Here is a 25,420-nt window from a genome sequence, read left to right as displayed (position 1 = left end):
ATTATCTGGCTTCATTGTATAGTGAGTAAGCTTTCTAATTACAAAACACCATCCAAACCAAAGCAAACAGACACAGACAACATGTCCAGCCCTGGGTTTCTGTCCAGAATCACATCTCTGTGCCAAATGGCAGCGTGGTCACAGTGAAACAAGGTCCAGTGTATTTTGTTAGACATTTGATACGCTCGCGACCCTGTGACAGATGCACTGTGGCTGAAAGCGACGGGCCACTGCAGCAATGAGAGTCCTGTCTCCTGTCTGAGGACAAAGTTACCTGGAACTGAAGCGATAACGCGAGCAACCACGAGGCTTCTAATGTTTGATTGCTAGAGTGCATTATAGCAAGCAGACAGCAAATCTCACACAAGCGCCTTTGATCCTTTGGCTGGACGTCACCTCAGATCTGCCTGAGGTCAGTCCTCGTCTCTGTGTAACTGAAAGCCACAGCCAAACAAACTGTCAGTGCAAAGAGAGGAACCCTGTTAAAGTCTTTATACTGTCATCCATGAAATCCTGTTTCCCAGAATGGACAGTCTGTTATCAAGTAAGCAAAGCAAGCGTGTCAAGATACACATTTTTTTTAAGAATGGCGTCAGTCACCTGTGGTTCACGAAGATGAAACACAACCAAGTAAAGTACAAGCTTTATGTACTTCTACTTCACTATATTTATTTGACAACACAGTTACTTTGCAGACTCAATACAAACCATAAATCAAACTATAAATAATAATAAAGTAAATTAGAAAAAGTTCCACTTTTATCAGCTGCAATATTAAAATGATGAACACATCAATGCATCATTTATTGTAATCCAGTTATATTCTGTAATAAGTGAATTTTCCCACTGTGGGATCAGTAAAGAGTGTGATATCTTAGTTTTTGTACTGCACTGATTTTACAAATTAAATGTTACATTTATTAGTCACTAATCAGCTTATCAAGACAGCTGTGTGACATCCTCTGAGACTCTGGAGGTGGTTTGATAAGCCTGAGAAAATAACCCTGAAGATGTCATTGTGGTTACCTAAAGCCTGCTTTAGCATTTAGGAGGTGTTGCATTATGGGAAATGTAGGATCTAGTGTTTTTGGAGCTTGATCCATAGTCAAAGGAGCAAAAGTCAGAATATCTTGCCATCTACTGCTTGAATGTTTATAATGTGAGTATATATCACACACACACACACACACACACACACACACACACACACACACACTGAAATCATGCTCATCACTGGCTCATTGATCTTTAGATTCTGTGCTGCCACCTTCTGGTCTCTCTGAACACTTTACTCTGTAACGCAGCTCTGGTTCGGCATTCACTACAGACTTAGAGTGCTGGAATAAGTACCCAGATCCTTTACTTATTTAAAAGTACTAATACCACACTGTGAAAATACTCCACAACAAGTCTACATTGAAAACCTTGCTCAAGTAAAAGTATGTCATTGTTATCAGCAAAATGCACCTGAAGTATCAAAGGTAAAAGTACTCCTTCTGCAGAATTAGTGCAGCTTTAGGTACTTCAGTCCTGTGGTTTCCAACCTGAGGGTTGGGGCCCTCTGATGATAATTCTTTAATGTAGAATTAAAGCTGCACGATTATTAGAGACCCAGATTAAAGAAACCCAGTTAGGCCAAAATATCAGAATTTTAACATTAAATTTATAGTTTCTTTCAGATTTCTGTAGTTATATCTTATGTCTAATGTTTTTTAATGTCTTCTAGTGTCCTCTAATGTCTCAGCGTGGATGGACGCAGACAGACAGACACGGAGTCCCTTTCATAAAGCTTTATTTCACAGATCCCCTGTAACAGGAGGCCGAGGCAGCCAGGCTCATTATACATTTACATACACTGTCTGTGGCCGGTCCTTACAATGCTCCCCATGTTAAATAACTCAATAATTCAAGACACAAACAACAAACACACACACACACTGTTCAACTTAAGGTAACAATAACAATATCGTAACGACGGTAATAATAACAACCATTGTCAAATATTATGTATTTCCAGGGTCTTATACTGTATTTTCTAAAATCTGTTACACAGTCAGTCATCTTTAAGGTGCACCAAAAAATCTGTATGTGACATTTCAATAAAACTTGACAAATGCTGCACCATAACACGCGGTGAAGACAGAGAATACTTTTTTTTATATTTCAGATGAGAGGTTTTTTTCTCCTCCAGGCAGAGTTTTCTTCCTCCTCCTCCTCCTCCTCCTCCTCCTCCTCCTCCTCGTCTTTGTCCTCTGTGGCAGATGCTGTAGATGTGAATTCAGCGCAGGTCGTTGTTTGTTTGGCACACTATCTTTATAAGCCGCTGTGGTGTGGCATGAATCTCATAGCTCAAGCTGAGGCGTAAGGCGCGTCTCCGTGGAAGTGTGGGGACTCACAGGACCTCTGCAGGGACACAGAACCAGCAGGTGAGATGACTTGTTCCAGGTGGAATCAAAAACATGTTTCCAGCTTCTCAGACGTGTGGATTTGATGCTTTTCTTTGTCATGTATGACGTTAAACTGAACATCTTTTAGTTAAATGAAGCAAAGAATTTGATGATGTAAATCTGGGCTGTAGGAAATTATGATTTATCACATTTTATTGAAAGCATGATCAGTTAATACAGATCAATTTAAACTGAAAATAAGACCAGGACCCTCAAAGCGCTGCTAAGACAGATCAGAACACTCTGCTGTATTATCACAGTGTCACCTGGTGTCTCTTCATCGTACCTGCGACATGCTGAGGCTTCATAGGGCCCGTCTTCATCATGAAGGGCTCTCCGCCCTCGAACGCCAGGATCGGCTCGCTGACCAGCCCGCTCTGAGTCTGCGCCGGGTTGCCGCTGCTGTTGTTCAGCTGTATGATCTCCTCGAAGTCAGCCGCCTCTCCATTGGCTGAGACGCCGTTCTGGTGGGTGGCAGACTGGACGCCATTCACAACAGGAGCTGACGCGCTTTGTGCCGGGCTGAGGACTGCAGCGGTGGGACTCTGCAGGCTTCCAGCTGCTGCAGGAAGATAATAAATCAACGAGGTTATCAGATTTATTTCAGACTTCATATATGAAAGAGCAGCTTGACTGATGTGAAGGTGTGACACTTACCCCTGGCCGGCTCTGTGTCTTTGCCGTTGACCTGTGGAGGAGCTTTGACGTCCTTCTGCGATCATAAGGAACAAAAAAGACGTTTGTTATTTCAAAATAAGACAAGAGGAAGTCCAGTTTCTTCAAGCCTGTTTAAAAGGAATCACCAACCTTATCTCCTGCGTCACTTTTCCGAGTCCTCTTCATGATCTCCTCGAGGCGCTGCGCAGATCAGACAGAGAGATCAGTGAGTGTCAGGTGGATGTTTGTTAAGGGGGAGGAACCACTGAGGGACCCCAGTGTGACCTTCTGAACTCTGAACGCTGTTTTTCTCCTCACCTTCTTCCTCTCCAGCCGCTCCTGCTCTTCTTTCTGGAAGTGTTTCTCCCTCTCTAGACGCTGACGCTCGGCCTCCTCGCGAGCTTTGGCTTCTGCCTCCTCCCTCTGGAAAAAGAAAACCTGAATATGAAGCTGACAAAATACTTTTACTCCATGTGAGTACTTCGTCCACCACTGGTGTTCACCCTGCATGTGAATGTGCAGTAATGGAGAACAGCTGCGGACCAGCAGGGGGCAGCACACGCTCAGTCTGCTCTGCAGCCTTCAGGCCAGGGTTGATATTATGTGAGAAACTCGATTACATGCTCCACTGAGTATTTAGACTCAGCACCAACCAAACAGACGTGTTGAAGTCAGCGGCAAAACAAAAATTATGATGTGAGCACCAATCACATCTGTCAGCTGTTGAAACCTGCTGTTTTAAAAATCTACAGTTTCACATGTTTAACCACAGTAAACTGCTTTCTGACTGCAACTGTTTGCATTTTATCTGCGCAAATCTTAAACAGTCACACACATTTTCAGACTGTTTCCGTTGCAGAGAGCACAACACTTAAACTGAGCTCTGAAATGTATGAGGCGGCCCTCATCTCGAGCGAGTGAGCTGTCAGGGTGGAACAATGGTCCGATTGAGGGGAGAAGGGGAGTCGGGCACAGCCGACAGCTTCAGGCATGGCGTACACTGACGCTGCTTATCCGACTATCAGCCGGCTGCAGAGCCAAGTGTACGAGACGGAGGCAACGCAGGCCTGTCACGATCACAATGGCTCCCTCAGCCTCTGTTCATCACCATTATGGAGGTCACCAGCTGGCATCTGCCCGGGCAGACAAGGGGCCTCTGACGAACAGGGCTCACGCATGACACACATCGTCCGTGACAGCAGCACATATTCTCCTCCTTTAATCTGCCCAGATGCCAGACAGTCAGGGGGTGAGCGAGTCAGACCAGGGCCTGATGTTTGGGCTCACATACTCTTACCGCCCCCCTGCCCCCCCCCACCCCCACGCCACCCCTCCCACCAGACAGCTCAGGCATCCTCATACGCATTAATCTGCCCAGATGGCAAATGGGCTTTCTGCTGGTGGGGATCATGGGGATTCATGTTGGTTAATGGAAAATTAGAAGGTTTTCAGTGCTTACAGTATTTACAGTTGGGCCTGGCACAAGGTTGAGGGTTTGATTCCCAGTAGATATCAGTAAAAGAGCCCTCTCTCACTGGTTTTCCTGCCTCCTGGATGCAAGAACTCTGGTCTCTCAGTAAGTTGGATTCAGTTAAACAGACCATGAGTCAAAGCAAAGATGCCTCGCAGACTAAAAGTCCTCCCGTTGGAACAAAGTAAAACACCACATCAACCCTGACCTGTCTCTGCAGCCTCTCGTTCTCCTCCTGCTCGGCTTTGGCTCTCTCCTGCGCCTCCTTCTCCTCCTGAGCTCTCTGGTTTTCGTCCCTCAGGCGCTGCTGCTCGGCCATGAATCGAGCCTCCTCCTCTCTGCGCTTCCTCTCCTCTGCCTCCCGCGCCATCGCCTCCTCCCGGAGCAACCTGAAATAACGTACATGTGTTACTTTACATGTGTCTACATGTGTTACAGTATTGCACGTGCTCATGTTGTGCATTTTGCAGGGAGATCAGCAGTTTGTGGGGTGGATGCAGTGGTGGAGGAAGTATTCAGATGCTTTACTGAAGTAACACCACACTGTAAAAATACTCTGTTACAAGTAAAAATCCTGCTTTGAAATGTTACTCTAACTTCTATGGAGGGACAAAAATCCCCTTTCAATATGATGCAATGCAAGTTTAAAAGGTGTTTTATGTTGCAGGACTGCTGCATTGGATTACATCATACTGTGAGGTGTTCCTGTTATTTTGCCAAACCCAATAATTTTAATGTTCTTTCAGATTGCAGCAAAGATAAAATGTAGTTTCACACATTGTTGACAATCATAACAATCTGCACTCTGTTTATAACCTCTAGATGAGATTTTAGGATGGATAACGAGGGCTTTGGTTGACACAGCATCAGCAACAGCTTGATATTCATCAAGTCTGACCTGTTCTTGCGCTCCTGCTCCAGACGCTCCTGCTCCTCTCTCTCCCGCTGCTCCCGGGCTTGTCTGCGTTTCTCTGCCAGCACACGAGCAGCCTCCTCCGGGTCGTTGGTGCCGGCTGACGGCCTGCTGGCCGGCGCAGCTGGGGCTGCGGTGGGTGTAGCAGAAGGAGCGGGATTAGTGGCGGCGGCTGCAGCAGGAGAAGCGTCCGAGGCAGCCGGCTCTGCATTTGGCACAGTTGGAGAGGCCGCTGATACAACCAGTGGGCTGAGGGAAGGAGGCGTGACTGGTGCAGAGGACACCACGATGGCTGGAACATTACTGGAGTCTGGGAGAGAGAAGACAAAGAGACAAAAACACAGTCAGAGGGAAGCAAACATTTGGTTTACCGGGAACGTGTTTCAATAAAAATATCTGACGAGAAAGATGAGGACAAATCGCCACATGATGCATTTTTAAATCACAGAGCTGCGATTCAACGTATAAATTAACAATTTAAAGCGTGTCCTGACAAATGCATCTGGTAATTTTGCATCCAGGCTTGTCTGACAGTTTGTGTGGAGTTTTCCTCAGAGGACACTTATTGTTGTCTGGGATGTGCAGAGTTTCAAATATGAAAACAGCAGCTGCCAAGATGACAGACGATGTCTGGTAAGTTGAATTCCTGCACATGCTGAAGATCCTACGTCATGTTTTCTGTGATTTTACTCGACATCACTGTGATCCATCTGCAGTTAAATTAAGTATTTCCCAAAATGTAACCAGTGTGATTGTGACAACAGACGGAGGCTGCAGGTGAGACACACACACACACACACACACACACACACACACACACACACTCTGTAATCAGGTGTGTTCACGCTGCTTTTACACTACGGCGTGAGTGTCGGCCAAAACCTCACGGTCACCTTGAGGCTTGGATATCATCTCCATGGTAACCACACTCACTCTTTTTCTCCTCTGGGGTGTCTGGCTGCTGGGGTTCATGGCCCGTTTCCACGGCGACCGCAGCGACTGTCTGGGGCTGCACCCTGGCGGGCGTCTGGGCTCGTTTGGGTCTGGTCTTGGTGCCAGGAGGAGGCGTCTTCTTGCCCGTGGGCGTCTTGGAGGCCGCTGCGGGGACCAAGGGGGACAAGGGCCGGCTTTTGGGGGCGGCGGGCGATGGAGGTCTGTTTTTGGGCTTCGGGGTGCTGATGAGAAGAGAGGAGATGGCAGCGGAGGTGAAATATGAGCAAGAGAAGAGTCAAAGAGAAGAGAGAGTGAGTAGGCGGCACAGGAGATGAGATTTCATAGCAGTGCAGGAAAAGGTAATGAAGCTCCCAGTGCGCTACATAAAGCTCCTAACTAGGCCAAGTGGAAGATATGAGTGACTCCATCTGAAACTCTGTACTCGGCCGCCATGACTCTTTGGCTGTAAGGGGCCGTAACATGAGAGGAGGGGACGCAGGGAGCCATCTTCCTCCCCTCGTTCAGTCTGAGAGCTCCTCTCTCGGCCGGGGGCAGACTGGCCCTCAGCCGCCGACTGAACGGTGTCCAGCAGAGTCTGTTTTAGAAGTTAGATTATAACACCTCGGACCATCTGTCAGACATTAACCTGCTCCAAGGATTAAGCACAGGAACTCACCATCTCTCAGCCTCTCTCATACGTTGACTCAATACAGAATTCATTTAACAGTTCATTTTACAGTTAAAAATACAGATTGTATGGGACGTATTCGGCACCGGTGGACGGCAGTTTGTCTGTCTCCAGACGATACCTGGTCTCTGGCCTGGATCTCTGGGCCGTGGCGGTGGGTGATGTCGTCTGTCTCTTCCTCTGCACTTTCTCTTTCGAAAGAGCGTTCTTCTCTTTTTCATTCTCCCTCTCTTTGTCCTTCTTCTCTTTCTTCTTTTTGTCCACCTTGAAGGAAGACGTGACACCAGTTATGACCACAGGCGATGGCTGACACATCTAAATCTCTGGATTTAATCTCTCTAGTGCAGGTTTCCAAATCTGAGTTTCCATTCCCGTTTAAAACATAAATCAATCAACTAAAAGAACGATGGGCCTCCAACACAGTTAAATCCTAATCCCCACGTGAAATGATCCGTGCATATATTCACAGTCGGTTATGAGACTCATCGTGTGTGTGTCCTGGTTACCGGTGTGGAGTTTCGTCGGCGCTGGCGCTGGGTGATGTCCGGCGTGCTGGCGGAGGAGACCCTCCAGCGCTCGGCGGCGTTCTGGTGCGGGTGGTGATGGGAGCAGGCGTTCAGCGGGCTGGCAGAGGCTGAACGGGAGCAGTGGTGAGAGTCTGAGTGACACATAAACATGCAGAGAGCGGCAGCAGGGCCGAGGTCAGGGCCCCAGCACACACACACACACACACACACACACACACACAAACACACATATACACACACACACATATACATACACACATACAGACGCCATGCAGAGTGATAATAAAAAGTCTCAGTGAGGCCACACGGTCATCACAACATGCCACGAGACAATGACTCCCATCAAGCTGAGTGACGGCTGGGGGGGGGGGGTGCTTATTCTACTGTTCTTTTCTTATTTAATGTTATCTGTTAGTGTCTTTTGAAGCTTTATTCTTTATAACAGCAATGACCCCAATCCACTCGACTACTATACAGATAAACGATTAATCATTAAAGTTATTTATAAGGAAAAAAAGGCCAAATATTTGCTGGTTCCAGCTTCTCAAATGTGAGGTTTTGCAGCTTTTTATCACTGTAAATTAAATATTTTTGGGTTTTAAGCACTTTAAAGGTGCCACCTTGGGATCTGACAATCCTGCATGTGCCTTTTTTACTACATTTTGACATTTTTGGATTGAGCATTTAATCAATTAATGCAACAAATAATTGACAGATTAACTGATATTGAAGATAATGGTTCGTTGCAGCCTTATTAAACCAAACGTCACCGCAGGGTTTTATAATTATATGAATGCAGAGATACACAGAGAGACTAAGAGAGGTGAGAAGATAAAGCCTGAAACATGTTATCTATAAAACAAAAATACAACATATCTGCTGGTTCCAGCATATAAAATGTGAGATTTTGCTCCCTTTAGGTTTTTCATAACATTGTACTTTCTTATATTTTTATATTTTAACAATTAATCTAACAACAATTCACAGATTTATCACTGTTGACAAGAATTATTGTTGAGAAAACAATCTGACCGCAATCTTTCGCTGCAGCTTTATCTTTTCATCAAACCAAATATCACCACAGAGTTTTATATAAAGACATAAAGAGATAAAAAGCAAGATAGAAAGAGGAAAGGAAAAACACGGTGACCAAACGGGATTATGGGTACACTGAGAGAAAGACTTAGGTGTGCTCTCACACTCACGAGAGTCGCTGTTGTTGAGGAGGGTGGCGGCGCTGCGGCTGCGGGCCAGGAAGGACAGCGTCGGCGTCATGAGCCGCTCCACGATCCGGCTCTCCCACGGGCTCAGGCGCAGGCTGCGGGCTGACACAAGAGGGCGCCGTCAGTGTCGGGTTACTGTCAGCGCACAGAGGCACTCACAGGTACTCAAAACAAACTCCCATCTCCTGCACACAGGTACGCTGTCGCACAGGTGCACACTCACACTGCAGGAGGTGTACAGCTCCTCACTGATCACACAGCAGCACTCCCCCCCCCCCCCCCCCCCCCACACACACACACACACACACACTCTGCCTCTGTTTACACTGCATTCATGCGCTGCTGGAAACATCACAGAAACTACATTCCTCAAAGTGGTGCGATGAAGTTGGAAAGTCTGAGCAAATGTTTATGACTTTGACCCTGTTAGTGTCACTTAAGGTTTATTTAGGCAGAAAACCCTGATAACCTCTGAAAATCAAGCACAAGCATCTTCCTGGTGCACATGAATAAACTGTAGGATTATTCAGATCTTTCCAGCAGAACATGAATGTTCCCTCAAGTATAGAAATGCTTCTCCCAGAGCATCAATAATCTCATTGGCTGATTTAGACATCAGGAGGCAGAGCCAAGACTCCACAGTATTTCTAACTAACTAACTAACTAACTCTGTTAACTGGCAAATCTGACATTCAAAAATAAATTTTAAGAACTCTTTCTTTCTATTTATTGCCGACAGGGAAGCAGGGAAGCTAGCTAGCTTGTGCCGTACAGGCTAGCCGGGCTAGTCTTTTAGTCTTTTGACCATTGATGTGGTCACGACTCCATCAGTAGAAATTTTCTGACGTTTTTTGGAACGAGGTGACGTCAATTTATAAGGTCGCCGAACAAAAGCGCTCTTATTACTCAAACCACGTGAAGCATACTTTGTGTTTGACCTCTCAAAGTTCTATTTTAAGGTAGCTACAGACGGCACTGAGCCTGAGTCTTGAAGGGAAGCTTCACTTTGATGCAGCAGCTGTGTTTTTTGGCCCTAACCGGTAATTTTATCGGTTATTTTAATTTCATAAAAAGTAACAACAAACAGTCACAGAATCTTACAGGTAGTAAACAAGCACATTTTAGCCACATTAGCTTCCATTTTATGCACCCATGATGTTGCTAATAATCCCTCATTGCACAGGAGAACAGCGAGTCTGCACAGCTGAGGGTCATATTGGTTCAAGGTGGAACCAGATAATCAGTCTGTGAACTGTGATGGATTTTTGTTACAGGTTGCATTTTATTTTGGGGGATTTGTTGAAAACCTGTCTGATCATCTGACCGCTCGTCTTTCTATTTTTTTTAAGCCTCACACACCGAGGTTTAACTCACCCAGTGAGATTATTACTGCTGCCAGGACGTGTCTGTCTGCCAATCAGACGGACAAGATACAGAGAAGTCGAACAGGATGAATGATGGCACTTCAGCCTACACGTTACACACATTAGATAACACACACACAGAAGCAAACCCAAGTTAATTTCTGCTACTTACCGCCAAAAAACACATCACACAAGAAGCCAGAGTGGCTGCTTACTCGAGCCCACTCAAACCCAATGCAATGCAAACACCTGGCGTGGTGTTAGTGCTGTTTGCTCGACAAGCAACACACTCTGACCCGAACACCATTCTGGGATCATACGGTGTGTATCGAACTGTTATTGAGCATCATGTGATGAAAATTCAGCACTTGTGACGTCCAACGACAGCGGAATATAATCAAATGCATTGTGATGACGGGTGGAAAGAAACACTCACACCAGTAAATCACTCTCTCATATGAGCAAACTTAATGTCAGAGGATAAAGCTGCTTTTAGTCAAAGGTCGGCGCCGCCTTTGACTATCGATGCCTGTGCATGAATTATATAAAGCACAACACAAATACCAGAAGTGAGAAAGAGACGTATGAATGAAGCAGAGAGCTCAGATTTAGAGACTCTTCACACAGAATATCATCAAGAACGAAGCTCAGACTTCCCTAAAATGAACTGAAATTAAGGAACAAACAACTGAAGCATTTTTCTTCGAATAATTTCAGGGTGGAAAGTACTACATTTACTCAATGTTTGTTTGAGTTTTGAGGTACTTTGATCCAGTATTTCCATTAAATGCTACTTTATAATTAAACTTTAATAGATTTCAGACAGTCATTCACTCCACTATGTCGATAGTAGTATAGCACATTTGTAGTTAGCTTGTTGCATTGCAGGTTAAGATTCTTCTAAAATATGATAAATATTTATGTAAAATTGTTAAAATCACATGAACCTCAACTTCTTATTACACACTGATGAATCAGTAGTATTACTATATAACACTGACAGCAGTAGAGCAGCTAAACAAGTAATTTTACTTTTGATATTTTTGTACATTGAGATAATACAAGTGTACATTTACTTATTTACATTTTTAATGCAGGACTTTTATGTATATTTGGGTATGTTTTTTTTTTTTTTAACTTAGTTTGACATGTTTGTATATTCCCTTATTCGCCTTCCTGCTGAGAGTTTGAGGAGAAGCTCAGTTCCACTCTCACGTCTTGTAAACATGAAGCTACAACTAGCAGTCGGCTAGCTTAGCTTAGCACAAACCCCGGACAAAGACTCCAGGAAGTCAATGAGCCAGGCTAGCCTTTTCCCCCTGTTTCCAGTCTTTATTTTAAGCTAAGCTAACCGGCTGCTGGTTGTAGCTTCGTGATAAGTGTGCAGACATGTTAGTGGCATCAATTTTCTCTTCTTACAAGAAAATAACCAGTTGATTTCAGAAACTGTCGGACTATCCCTTTATTGAAAAACACCTGAATCCTTTATCTGCTGCTGCCTGGTAACTTGATACTGGCACATGATGTGTTCATGTTGGTTTTGTTCTCTTTTTAAGTTATTTTACTGTTCTGTCCTGCTACAACAGAAAACACGTAAGTGCACAGGAGACATAAAACAGACAGATGGACACAAACTGCACCATCCCAACGTGAGATCTAATGACAGACGACAGCGAGTCCAGTTTGTGCAGGTTTCCCGTCTCTCATAACAAAAACTTCTGCTGACGACATGCGATCATGTGCACGGCTTCTTTTCAATGCTCTACTGAAGTGTATCGCTCTGTCGACACACACAAAGGTATGCATGACACCTACAAACACATACACATGATAATAGTGCAATCACAACAGCGCTGCAACAACGGCACGAGGGGCCTGCGGGTCTCCTTCAACACCAAAACAAACACTCCTGCAACGTAGAGCGGCCTTTCTTATGTAACAGCTCCTGCAGTCACCTCTGCTGCACGCCGGCCAGATCATTTTAACGTGTTTTATGACTAACTGATAACCCGACTACCTCCTGTTGCTAGGCAACAGTCGTTTCCCTCCTCCTCCTCTTTCTCCATTGCGGCAAGAGGAGGCTGAGCTGAGCTGCTGCCTGGTGATCGACTGTTCACCTGGAGGTAGAATGACGCCTGGATCTATGAACGTCACCAGTCCAGCATGGCTAACCCCCCCCCCCCCCCCCCCAGTATTACTGGTCCACTGCACAGAGCATCTGTCAAGGCCAGAGACATCAGCTCTGATATCGACTCTGGCGTTGCAGAAATATGATTCAGCTTCGACTTGTTCATGTTCCCGCACTGTCAGAGCGTCGCCTATAGTCGTTATCGAGCACGAAATCTGAATCTCTGTTGTTGTGACGGCGGAGACGAGGGCCAAACTGCTGATTGCACTGTGGGTGATACGATCTATAATGTCGCATGTTATGAGGCGAGACGAATCTGAGATGAAGACAGTGCTGCTTACGTACATGTGGAAACTCAGGGGTCTGATGAAATGAGCTCGATATTACAAGTTAATTTAAATATCTGTCATAATACAGCAGCGTATTGCCGCCACAGCGACAAAAAAATCAGCATTTTCTTGTGACAATGTGAAAAGTTTTTATATATTATACACATATTTTATACACCAAATTATTCAAATCTTACAAGAAACGAAATGACAACATATCACTTTATCGTTTCATAACACAAAACCTTCCTCTTAAAACAACATATGGAAGTTTTTGTTTTAACCATATGTTTTGCGTAATTACGGGAAAGTTTGTGATACAACAAGCTAAAGTGATGTGTTGTTATAATGAGAAATGTTTCTTGAAAAAGCAGAATAAATTAGCATGTGATAAAAACAAGTAAACACTAAAAATGAGTAAGTACGGTGCTGCAGTGAGAAACCTTTCATGTTATGACAACAAAATGAACATTTTTTTCTCATGTGGCAGCAATATGTTGCTGTAAATTCAAACAAAGCAAGAGAGGCTTAATCTCTACGTAAACAGGCTCTATAGCAACACAAAATAATACATAAAATCAAAATATGATCACTGAATATAGTTGCTTTACTTCCATTTGCAACAGTCACACTTATATCCACCACCAATACCACCACCACATCAAACCACCAACAGTAAAGTGGAGGGGACCAACCAATAAAGGAGGTGCTGATGAACTGATAAACCTATGAAACACACCAAAACATATCACAAAACATGGCTCGGTGATGTCGATGTGAAAGGGAGGCTGATCAAAAATGCAGAAAGGAGTCAAATCAATGACAACCACCAACTGAAATTAAAAACCACGATGCATACGAGACCGAGAGCGTGATAAGAGGGGGGAGTAGGTGGTAAATGACCAGTCACCAAGCACAGGCAGGCAGGCAGGCCACCAGAGACGACAGTTATAATAATAAAAAAACAAAAACCAAAAACCAGATTAGGGTAAGAGGAGGGGGGAGGTGGAGGGGGATGAAGAGGAAGGGAAAGGGAGGGAAGAGGAAGCCTGGTGGACATTGACGTCGGGTCGTCCTTACTTCTGTTGGGGGAGTTCCAGAGCGTGGCAGAGGACTTGGACAGCCTGTTGTTAATGACAGGGTCCACCTGTCTCGGCAAGTTGACCGTGGAGGCCGAGCATCTGCCTGCACCGGAGAGAACGCAACAGACAACAACTGTTCACAAGGCGGCCGGGGTGCAGGCGGCCCCGGCCGAGGGCTGACAAGAGACGGGGCTGCCGACTCCCTCGATCTGGATCCGGAGGAGAGCGCGGACTCACCGTCCTCTGAGGTCAAACTGGCTTCTCGTTCATATTTAGGAGGAGATTACTCTCAATTCAGACTTGTGGGAAACGGGGAGGAAATTTGAGGAAAGTGTGGAAGGGTTTGGTAAAGTTAGAAATCACATTTGGAGTAACTACTTTTATGTGCTGCAAGGAATTAGCGTCAAATATCACACATGCGCTCTCACACACACTCAGGATCTTTCACACTCTGAAGGAGAGGAACTTGACCTCAGTGTCAGGGATCCGACAGAAGCAGCCCGTCACACACAGGACAGCTAAAGAAAAGGGAAATGATCTCACAGCTGTCTGAAAAACACTGTTCACACTGCTAATCTAATGAAACATGCTCATGGCAGCGACCTGGCTGCTCAGCCTTCTGCCTCTTTGATCACTTTTAAACGGAGAAAGTTGATACTCAGACCAATTTCTGCCTAAAAAGCAGAGACGTTCACAGAGGAATTACAATGTTTTAACATCATGAATTACTGAATAGGTCATTTGTACCCACACCCTTATGTTAGCAGCTATTTCCTTGAATTGCATCACTTGAACCAGTGAGTCACAATCTGTGCAGTGTTGCTCAACTTGAAGGCTGTGAGGACGTGAGGATGTGATGTACGCCTGCCATTGCGTTGGTCTACGAGTGTCCGTGTGGTTGCGGTTCGTTTGAGACTCACTTTCTCTGCGGGAGGTCTGGTTGAGTCCGCCCGCCCAGGACCACCTCTGCTGGCGGATCTCGGCCCACGTCTTCTTTGTCGACCTCTTGATAGCTGCCTCATATCTCTCCTGGAGGACAGTCACAAGTGAATCAGCCTTTGCACATATTTACACTCATAACAGTTTAACTGATAGTGTGACATTCTGTGAAATACACCTAGAACAGGCTAGCTGTTTCCCCCTGCGTCCAGTCTTTATGCTAAGCTAAGAAAGCTTCAACAATAACTAAAATTTAACAATCTGCAGCCAGAAACAGCTCATAGGCCCGTATAAGGACTCACAATAAGACACTGTTTCATTTCCAGAGGTCGTCACTGCTGTGATCAATAACAGGTAAATCAAATTACAGTCAATGAAAAATCTGCACTTATGAACACTGGAAACTTGGCTGCACGCCGCTACTTGGCATCATGAACGATATTCAAGATGGGACCAAATCCCTGTTACGTCGGCAATTTTCCAGTGGTCAAAAAACTGCACTAAGCATTAGGCTTGTTTAAACACTGGCATGGTGTTGATTTTTCCACCCTCACTTCAATTGATGCTAAATATTTTGGCGAGCAGGACACGGTGCTGTGACCGGCAATAACAGACACCACCAGATCAGCTCAGTGTTGGTATTTAGAAACAAGCTTTGAAATGAAACCATCATTTGTCACAGTCCACGCTCGGATGAGTTAAACTTGGTCGTTCTGCGTTTTCTGACCTTGTTCTTTTCTAGTTTCTGTCTCTGTTTCTCCTCCAGCAGAGCTCGACGTTTCTCAGCCTTCAGCCTCTGCTCCTCCAGCTTCCTCCTGCGGTCCTCCAGCTGGCTCTCCCTCAGACGTCGGGCCTTCTCCTCCTTCTCCAGCCACTGGGCCTTCTTCGCCGCTGCAGGGTCGCCACACAGAGTCGTTAAACTTCACAACGATGAACGTTAGAATGTTTATTTTTAAGTGTTTTCTTTCAATTTTGTGTTCCTCTGTTGAGGACGAATAATTTCTTTGTTGTTTATGATACTTTTCTTAAATTATGTTTAGGAAGTGGCTCAATGATGCTTCACTCAGTCACATCAATGCTATTAGCTAAATGCTAACATGACCATGCTAACATGCTCACAATAGCAAAGTTAACATCCTGAAGTTTAGTTGATATTCTTACCGTGTTCATCATTTTAATTTAGCGTGTTAGCATGCTAACATTTGCCAATTAGCACAAAACAAAACAAAGTAAAGCTGAGGCTGATGGGAACGTCATTAGTTTTGCAGGTATTTTGTCATTTTGTTGATGTATTGGAAAAATGAAAGAGATCACCGGTGTTACAATTCATTCTGAAGGGAAACATGATTGTCTGCACCAAATTTCATGGGAAACAGTCCAATACTCATCGAGATATTTCATTTAGATCCACAAATGTGAACTGCAAGTTGATGTTAGAGGAAGATTTAGTCAGCAGGATTCTTCCTCTGAGTGTTTGCACAGAATCGTGTGCCAGTCCATCTGGTGCATGTGGAGATATTTCACTAGATGAAAGAAAGCTTTGGTGTAGAGAAGAGTCAAGGATTGGTCCTCTGGGGATCATGAATATCGGCGCCAACTTTCATGGCAGTCAAACCAAAGTGGTGAGCCAATCAACAGGCTGAGGTTACAGCACAAGAGCCATGTGTTAAAATTAGCTAAAGCTATTAAAAAGCACATAAAAAAAGTACATAATCTATGCATTATATAGTAATTCAGCAGCGATTTAAAGAAATGTCCTCTTTATTCCAAACTTCACATTCCACACTGCATAATCACTTAAACTCTTGATAAGCCTCTTTCACCGACACCCCGGCAGAAAGGGTGAAGCAGATGGAAGACACTGTGTTCATTACACTGTAATCCTGATAACAGTAAATAAGCAGAAGTTCCCCGCTGCGTTTTACAGCAGCCTCCAGCAGATGCCAGTTTGTCTTTGCACATACGCTGCTGAGGCTCATTTCTTGAAGGAACAATTAAACAACAATCAGTCCTCTTAAATTAAACCGTCGTTATGCTGGACAGCAGCTGCGTCGCTCTCTTCCTTACATGTTCACATTTACATTTTTCTTATCATTTGCATATAAGCCTCCGCATGGCGAAGAGGTCAGTGCGGGTGATGACGTTACGTTACCAAAATCATGGCATAACAGGTTTCAGTATCACCTCATATTGCTGTGAGTTAGACGGCTTCAGGAACATTTTTAGTGGGTTTAGCTCTGTGGGGATGTAGCAGTGTTGAGAGGCAAAGACGTGTTTTGTATTTAGTTCAGTATTCTGTGGCTCATCTTCACTAATGAGCCAAAGAGGCACACGAGTCTGAGCCTCATCGACAATAAGAAAGCCGTCTTCATTCCTCCATAAATCCAATTCCTGAAAAAATCCAATTATCTGCATTCTGTGCAGCTGGACTGCAAAATATGTCGGTTTAATGCTTGTCAGCGTGCTTTCACGTACTTATTTTGCAGAGATTTACCACCGCACAGCACATTCAATGCACAGCGGCTGTTATATAACAACAATACGTTCAGATGTGTTTGTTGTTTAAGGGTTAAACAAACAGTAAACATCGTGTTGTGTGACCTACATGCAATTAAGTCCGTACAGTTTTCAACAAATTGCATGCTGCGCGTGAAAAAGGCCTAAATATGGTAACTTGTAATTACAGACAGAAGCAGATTGCAGGACACTGAATTTATCTCAGAGCAACTAAAGCCAAGTAAATCTTATTTTATCGATAAAAAGGCAGCGGAATTCCCCTTTAACTGTTCTGTGGCTGCTGCTCGACCACATTAATGATGCAAATTAAAGTAGTAATTAAATCTAATCTGTCTGAGAGGCCTGGTCTCAGTTCATGCTAATGACTGCTCATTTTTCACGCCCAAGGGACGTTTCTGCAAGGAGACGCCCACCAAACTCTGCTCACGCTTTGGCCTTCATCCACAGGGAGAAGCCCTGTGTTTGAAAACTAGACACGGCCTTTCATGTCTTTGTGCTAGAGCAATATTTTCATAAGACAGAAAAGCTTCAGTCTGCAGCCACAGAGTCAGACCATGATTATACGTACAGGACATGCACGCTGGGTGGGAATGCAGGAGAACATAAAGTAAAATTACATTTAAAATAACCTGAGCGGAAACATTTAAGCCAAAAAGCGAAACTGCTGAGGGCTCACAGGGTTGAAAAGCTCCCAATGACAACAGAAAACCAAATAAACAACATAATCGATTCATGGAGGGAAGAAGAAAAGGCACGACTGTTCAGGCCGGAGCCGGGGGAAATGGAAGGAAATGGGATTCCCATCACAAGTTTGATTATTCCCAAATGGCATGACCGCTGCGGACGCTGAGGGTTTTAGTGAAGCCCTTACCTTGCAGCTGAGTTTGCTGTTCTGAAAGCCGTGTAAGAAGAAACAACAAGAGACGTCAACAACCGTCAGTCACGTCAGAGCGGAGTGACAGAGGACAGAGGAAAGTTAATACTCCACAGAGAAGAGAAGATGTGCATGCTTCAGGTTTGTTATTCAGGTTCATGCACCACCAGCAGAGTCTCTTTTAGGAAAATCCGATTTGTTCAAAAAGAGTGTACAATGTCTCACCGATATATCTGGCTCGTTCCTCCCTCCGCTCCTTGGCAAGTTTTTGTCGTTGCTCCGAGCTCATTGAATCTGAAGAGAGAAAGAAAATATAAAGTTTTCAGTCAAGGCATAACCTTTAGATTTCACATATCCCATCTGGCCTGGATCCCCCAGGAGGAGCTGGAGAAGAAGAACATCTGGGTTACGTTGCTTCGCCTGCTGCCACCAAAAGCGTCATGCCTGTAATAATGTCTTGTTACGTACATAGTAACAAGACAACACGTAGAAACAGTCTAATTTCTTCAGCAGAAAGTGTGACAAACTGTTCACAGTTGGGCTGTGGGTTGTGAGGAATGTTGTTACTGGAATAAAACATGTTGTAGATTCATTTATGTCATTTTTCAAAGCTGTGAACACCACAAACGAGATTTGATGGACCTCTACTGCACTGGGTTGGTGGCAGAAAACACCAAAACTATATGCAGGGGTAGACTTCACTTGAGGTAATTGAGAAACTTCTTAATCATCATGAACTGAACCTTTAACGATGAATCTTCTTCATGTATAAAGACTCATCACAGAAGTATTCTAGAGCAGGTTTGGTCTCAAGGTCAGCGCAGCTCCATCTCTCCGTACACAGACCATGTTTAACTCTGGTGCAGCTCAGCTGTGATGTACATGTGCTTTCAGCTGCTCTCATCTGCAGCGATAACGAGCGTGAGCCCTCGCGCTCGCTGAACGACGCGGCGCTGCAACACGACGATTTCTGTCCTCCGCCTTAAAACTGGCTGAGAAAAGCGGTGACTGAGGAGCCGTGCACGCCGCTGAAAACCAGGACCCCTGGGGTGCTCGCTGAGCACGTCCTCTCCGTGCTTTGTAATATGCATGCCGCGCATTCTCAACCAATCGCAGAGGGCCCTGCAGCACTTCAGCCCGGTCTCCATAGCAACCTGAATTTCCTCCCTCTCTCCCCATCTTTCAGAGTTTCCTGCGCGGCTGCAGACTTCAGTCTGGCTGATATGCCCGTCGCACTGAGACGTCACTTAATGCATCAGCCCCTCCGCCTCCGCCTTGCCACCATCACTCTTCCTCCTCACTATACATCCTGTCTCCCCATAGCAAATGACGATTTGGCTTTCAGCCACGACCATCTGTGTGGTGACGACTCAATATACAGTCCATCAAAACTTCCATTAGGACAGACAGTATGCAGAAGATCATGCATGACTGCTTTTAGTCTGGACTCATGTGATGTGTCGGTTTTGTCTTTGAAGGAAGGTCAGAGATGAAACACGCAGGAAAATCCTTTAATTCATTTCTTACCACTCCTTTCATACTTTCAGTGCCTTTTAAAGTGTCCTGTGTTTTGGAGAATGAGGGCGGCACTGCAGTGTTTCATGGGAGTGACTGAATGATTAACGCCAAGCACGTTTTGATCAGAAAACAAACCACAGCCTGACAGTCACATGGGCGGCAGCAGGCGGAGAAAATGCTGACTCTGCATTTTACACCTCATCAGCTATTAAACAGCTAATACTGTGAACAACAGGGTAGAAAACGGACCAGTTTACAACAGAAAAAAGGAGAAAACAGCAGCATTTTCTCCTGTTTCTTCTCTAATTTGGGATGCCAAATTTAGTTTAAAACTGGGCAAATGTGATTTATTGCCATGTTTCCACTTTGGACTTTGTAAGCTAAATCAAGACATGACAGATATTAAACTAAAACATCCATAACTCCACCTTTCTTGGGCTGAGGGCTGGTGCTGTTGCCTGGGGTCGATGGCCTGACGTCTGTCTTGGAGGAGGCATCTGTCTTGGTGGGGGTCTCCGTTTGGAGGCTGGAGTTTGTTTTAGGAGAGAGGTCTGTGACGGCGGAGTCGTCTGAAGTCAGAGGGTCCTTCCCCAAAGACTTGTCCCCATTCTGGATGGACTGAGACTCTGTCTGCAGGGGCAGAGCTGGAAGACAGACACAAGACCACACAGTTTAATTATCTCAGATATCACAGCATGAAATCATCCCAATAATTGATTAACCCTCTTTTCTTTGTGCTGTCACTGATGCTCTTAGTCGAACATGTGACGTCTTGCTGTTGCGTCACTGCTGTTGCGTGCAGTCTTCAGTAAACACTGGTGACTTTTCTTCTACATCCATCCATCACACGTCCTCTGTGTCTTCATTAACACAACACTCTCGCCTCATTAGAAATCATTAACATCTCTTTCACACGCACTTCGCACACATCAGGCGATCTGCAGCAAGGCGTTACGCTTCCCCCGGCGTCCCTGAGGGTTTCAGTCCTGCAGCCCCGTCAACAGCGTTTAACACACCAGCAGCAGGTGAGACACGAGCATGAGAACAAATCTCAGTTCTCTTTTAACGAGTGTAACACATTTACAGTAAAAGTAAGATGCAGAGGCTGAGACACGCTTTTATTTTCCCTGTAGGGGAAGAGGAAAACACTGGAGATTGTGGTTTAAGGCAGCTCGATTCCCTCAAAGAAGAATGCTTACATAGTGATTATCATGGGGATAGTTAATGATAATTGGTTTAATTACCCCACAGAACGACCTAAACTCATCTATAAATCCCCTGACTTCACTATGAGGCACAAAACGCTGTTCAAGTTGAAAATTAATCAACAAAACGTTCATGATAAATAACTGTTTAAGTCTTTTTTCAGTGTTTCAAATGACTTGTTGCTTTTCTCTGTTTGTTCTGGATCGTTGGTCAAACTGCTTATAAAGCAACTTGACTGTATTTTTCATTATTCTGTGTTTATGTCATAAACATGTTATTATTAATAAGTCGCAATTACATCTGGGAAACTTTCTGAAAGCTCTCATGTATCACACTTGATATACTTCTTATAGCAAATTACTCGAGTAATTTAATGTTTAATGTAAGATGAAACCTCTAGAGGTCTGCATGAAAACTGTCAACAACTAGTGCCATTGATTTCTCCACACAGATCCGGTCATGTGACCAGACTTCCTGACCTCTGACCCTTGCAGAAGGTGACAAAGAGGCAGCAAAAAGCCACAGAACACTTCCTGTTTTAATGCCCGCTCGGATTTTGTTTTCAAGCTTGGTCACGCTGCTGATATCGACACTGAGCTCGGCTGCTGCTTGTCCGAGTCTCTCCCTCCCTTTATCCCTCTCTGGCTGTCATATTGGAGAAGTTGGTGACAAACTGAGCAGAGCTGCAAAGACGCAGGGAGGGGAGGGGGGCTGGAGCAGGAAGAAGAAGAAGAAGAAGAAGAAGAAGAAGGGAGAGTTTGTGCACTCCTACAAGGACATGTAGAGGGTGTGAACAGAGAAAGAAGAGCTGGAGAACAATGAGAGGGAGGAAAGATGGTGTTTTTATAATGACGGAGGGGGAAAAAAGGAGAATGGGATTTGAAAAGACAAAAAGGAGGACAGATAAAGACAGTGAGAGCCGAGGCCCAGAGCTGAGAAATAATGAGACAGGAGCTCAGAGACAGTGAGGCAGGAAGGTGAGCGGCTGCAGGCTGGAGGCCAGCTCTCCACTCCAGTCAGCCAGCAGTGGGCAGATGGAGCGTGACGCTCGACTCAGGCCCATCCAAACGCTCACCGAACCACATAAATCACAGATTAACACTGGGCTCCTCTCCAGCTACCCCCACTGTACTTCAACACCGAGCTTAGCGCACAGGTTGCACTATAGAATACTAATGGAGGAATAATAGGATGTGGATTGGAGCCCCGTGTGCATTTGGGTAAGAGAGCAACTGTAAGAAAGAATATGCAGGATCATGTTCAAACAGGATGGCACTGCTTCTTCCTGATGTTGAAAAAAGGATTAGGATTTGGCAAAAAGAGGATTGCGGTGCTCCTCCTTACTTGAGAAGATTACTTGTTCACCAAGTGTGGCTGACTTTTTGAATTTGATCAGTTTACAGCCTTACATGGCTGCAAGAGACACCGAGAGGCCAAATTAGGAACTATTAGGATCCCTTGAATTCATAGCATATATAGCTCAACTACCTAAAAATACACATTAACAAGTGGTGCTGATTAAACTGCCCCCATAACACATGACAGACTTTAAACCAGACAAATGGCGTTTCTGTAAAAAGATGCTTGAGCTACTGTAAGACTTGACAACAAGCAGAAATTTGTGAGCAGTGCTTATTTTAATTCAATTTTTCATCCTAATTAGCTTTTATGCTGTGGGTTGAATGTTTCTTGTAGTTTTTAATTTGGGTCTTTATCTATGGTTCGATTTTCTGGATGTTTAATTCCTGTGTTTTGGCAGTCGGCACTGGTTGATTTGCACACCTCGAAGACTTTCTCAGTAGTAGTGATGGGGGTGAAGTATCGTCCTTTACTTAAATGTCTAAGTAGAAAGTGTCCAACACTACTGTCTAGATTATTGTGCTGTGTCTTGTTTCTTGTGGATTATCACCAATATCTAAAAACCAGGTACGACTGTGATACACTGCACAGAAAAGACCACAGAAAAGCGTGTGGTTATGGCAGATCCCTCATAGTTTATGCTGCAGAGCTCAGTCTGACTAGTTATTACCGTAAGCATGGCACGGGTGTGGCTGTTGTGTATTTTCTTGCATCTAAATGTACTGTAGGAGAGGAGTGATGATAGGTGCTGTGTTAAGCTAAACACTGGAAAGAACAAGTAGCAGATTCTACCTCTTACAAATGAAAAGCTGAATTCATCGATTCAATACACTCAGGACTGCACTGCCACAGTCTTACCTGGTCTAGTATAACCAGTAGCATATAGTGGCTAACATTAGCTAAGGTTACACAGCTCATGGAGGCAGTTGAGGTCCTATAACTTAGTCAAATCCAAACACACAGATGTGACACACATATTTTTAGATTCAGTGTGACTTACACTTTCTGAGGATATAATTATCTCAGATGTCCATTGTGAATAAATGTCCATAAATCCACTCAGAAATCATATGAAAAAAGACGCTCCTTATAACAGAACTTCACTGAGAATCATCCTGTTTTTAAGTTTCCTTAAGTATCAAATTAATCCAGTGATGTTGGTCAGTATGTCCATGGGTACACTGTGAACAGCAACTTCAAATAACTAGTTCAGCATACTTTTAATGGTGCCAGGTTGCAAAGAAATATAACAAAATACAGGCTAATAACAATGGGCCTATGAGAACAGAGCTCACTGAATCCATGGCAGCATTATACCTCCTGTTTACATCCCCCAAAGAATTATGGGAATTGTAGTTCGCAAAAGTTAGAGCATGATTATCCCCCAAACAGAAAAATAAGACAAAGGATAATATGAGGACTGACAAAAACAATGAATATTAACTTTTATCATTATATTTTCAGTGTACACTCATTAAAGGTGAAATTCAACTGCAAAGTTCATAATTGCTTCCAGTATATTAACAACTACTTACTACTTGTGAAAACTACAATCATGACATTGGATAATAATTAATGAAATATGACAGTCTTAACTCTGTGTTTTCAGTGGTGTTCTCCAGCCTTGCAGAAATAGCTCAGCGTCAAGTCAACAAGTGCATCTTATCACACATGATCAGCCATTCATGTGACAGGCTCCATTTAACACAGAAACACAAATTCAGCATGATGTTCACCCGTCGTTCCCTCCCTCTCTGCTTTCTCCCCCTCAGATCCTCATCCCTCACTGCCATCTCAGGTTTCTGCGCCACTGTGACAGACTCTGGGTTTATAAATAGCGTTAAGCACCATACTGAGAATGTCGGCCATAAAAGGGGCTGGCTTCTGTCGAGGCACCTTGGGACGGCACAGTGACCACAAGCTGCAGCGTGTGGTACACCAGCTTTACTGGACAGGCAGGGGAGGAAAACTTAACTTTGTTTGTGTGTGGGCCATGTTGGCTGGTAAAATCCAAATTCATCTGGCACAAAAACTGCTAAACCAATAATAGAATAAAACAAAGAGGGACGTCCAAATGAGAGCTGGTAACCTGCCAAACTGGGAGCCAAACTTAGCCACATTAAGTCTCAACCACAGCTGAAATTGACCAATGACAGTCAGGAAACAATCTGTTAACCCTTAGATGCTCCAACAATTCTTTCCCTCAGACAGTGGGGGAGTATGGATGCTTTAACACCAAGTTCGAGTGCACTGCATTTCCCAGCATTCCTTTCTGAATGAATAACCTTAATGAACTGCTATGTTAGACTACACTAGTATTAGCTAGGTGTACCTAATAAACTGGCAACTGAGTGTATACTCTAGTAACAAAGTTGCTAACTTCAATATTAACATTACCAACAATTAAATAACATTATTAACCGTAATTATCTGTTTCACTCCATGTTTACAAGCGTCTACCTCGGCCACTGAGGACGCATCTTCATATTCTGGAACGGTTAGTTTCATTTTCTAAACAATAGGTTTTATTCATCGACTTGAGAAAAGATTTGTTAAAGAAATTTCTTTTCAGAAGCTGTTAATGAGGTTGGCTGACAGTAGATACGCGAAGCATCTCTTTAATCAGTCATTTCTGAAAGGTGGAGGGCGGCCGGACCCTGAGCTGTGTGAAGCAGGTCAGCCTCTATTGTTTGGAGTTATGTGCATGAGAGAGCCACTATGTAAACGCACATACAGTGTGTGTGTGTGTGTGTGTGTGTGTGTGTGTCTTTGTGATGAGTGGGACATGTTGGATCTGGGTCAGGCTAACCTCAGGAATCCCTGGCATTCACATTTCCCGCGCACGTGTTTATACAACAAGCGTGTGTCTTTTGCAGGCCTATGTGTCTGCATGACCTGCATGTGCCAAGGAATCAAGAGATTAAAATCAACCAAAAAGAGACGAGATTAAACCCAGTATGTGCAGTCAGAGCAAAAGGACAATGTCTGATTGATTTCACTCGCACAAAATGCACAAACACAGGTTGACGGACTCCAGGAATTTGCAATGTTTGAACTAAGAACGGGACGAGTTTGACTGCTTACACACTGTCAGAAAGCACGTGTGGACCTTCATGGACGCTTCCGCCACCTCTTCCTCTATGGACAGAAAAAAACGGAAATGCTCTTGGGCATCCACACCCCAGGGAAAAACAGAGGAAGAACATTCCTGAGGCATTTACACGACTCCGGCTTGGATGTCTGGA

General features: G+C 44.4%; 1 protein-coding gene across 10 annotated transcripts in view; it reads right to left on the bottom strand.

The window, feature by feature from the left end:
• Window positions 1-1,775: 1,775 nt before the first annotated feature.
• The window catches only part of LOC143335080 (uncharacterized), a 34,108-nt gene continuing 10,463 nt past the window's right edge, over window positions 1,776-25,420 (bottom strand). The window contains exons 2-18 of one of the 10 annotated variants that reach the window (XM_076754206.1): window positions 20,039-20,254; window positions 18,318-18,386; window positions 18,090-18,110; window positions 15,429-15,592; window positions 14,683-14,791; window positions 13,761-13,865; window positions 8,836-8,961; window positions 7,616-7,767; window positions 7,231-7,373; window positions 6,422-6,663; window positions 5,474-5,798; window positions 4,784-4,964; window positions 3,423-3,527; window positions 3,255-3,305; window positions 3,105-3,159; window positions 2,734-3,009; window positions 1,776-2,403 (exon numbers count right to left, since the gene is read on the bottom strand). In XM_076754206.1, coding sequence (XP_076610321.1) covers window positions 2,393-2,403; window positions 2,734-3,009; window positions 3,105-3,159; window positions 3,255-3,305; window positions 3,423-3,527; window positions 4,784-4,964; window positions 5,474-5,798; window positions 6,422-6,663; window positions 7,231-7,373; window positions 7,616-7,767; window positions 8,836-8,961; window positions 13,761-13,865; window positions 14,683-14,791; window positions 15,429-15,592; window positions 18,090-18,110; window positions 18,318-18,386; window positions 20,039-20,254 — 2,351 coding nt within the window. In that variant the 3' untranslated portion in view covers window positions 1,776-2,392. The remainder of the gene's footprint in view (window positions 2,404-2,733; window positions 3,010-3,104; window positions 3,160-3,254; window positions 3,306-3,422; window positions 3,528-4,783; window positions 4,965-5,473; window positions 5,799-6,421; window positions 6,664-7,230; window positions 7,374-7,615; window positions 7,768-8,835; window positions 8,962-13,760; window positions 13,866-14,682; window positions 14,792-15,428; window positions 15,593-18,089; window positions 18,111-18,317; window positions 18,387-20,038; window positions 20,255-25,420) is intronic. The other 9 variants (XM_076754210.1, XM_076754207.1, XM_076754212.1 and 6 more) reach the window with 9 other exon arrangements.

The sequence above is a fragment of the Chaetodon auriga genome, chromosome 17 (assembly GCF_051107435.1).
Source record: "Chaetodon auriga isolate fChaAug3 chromosome 17, fChaAug3.hap1, whole genome shotgun sequence".
NCBI lineage: Eukaryota > Metazoa > Chordata > Actinopteri > Chaetodontiformes > Chaetodontidae > Chaetodon > Chaetodon auriga.
This window is presented reverse-complemented; position numbering and strand designations above follow the sequence as displayed.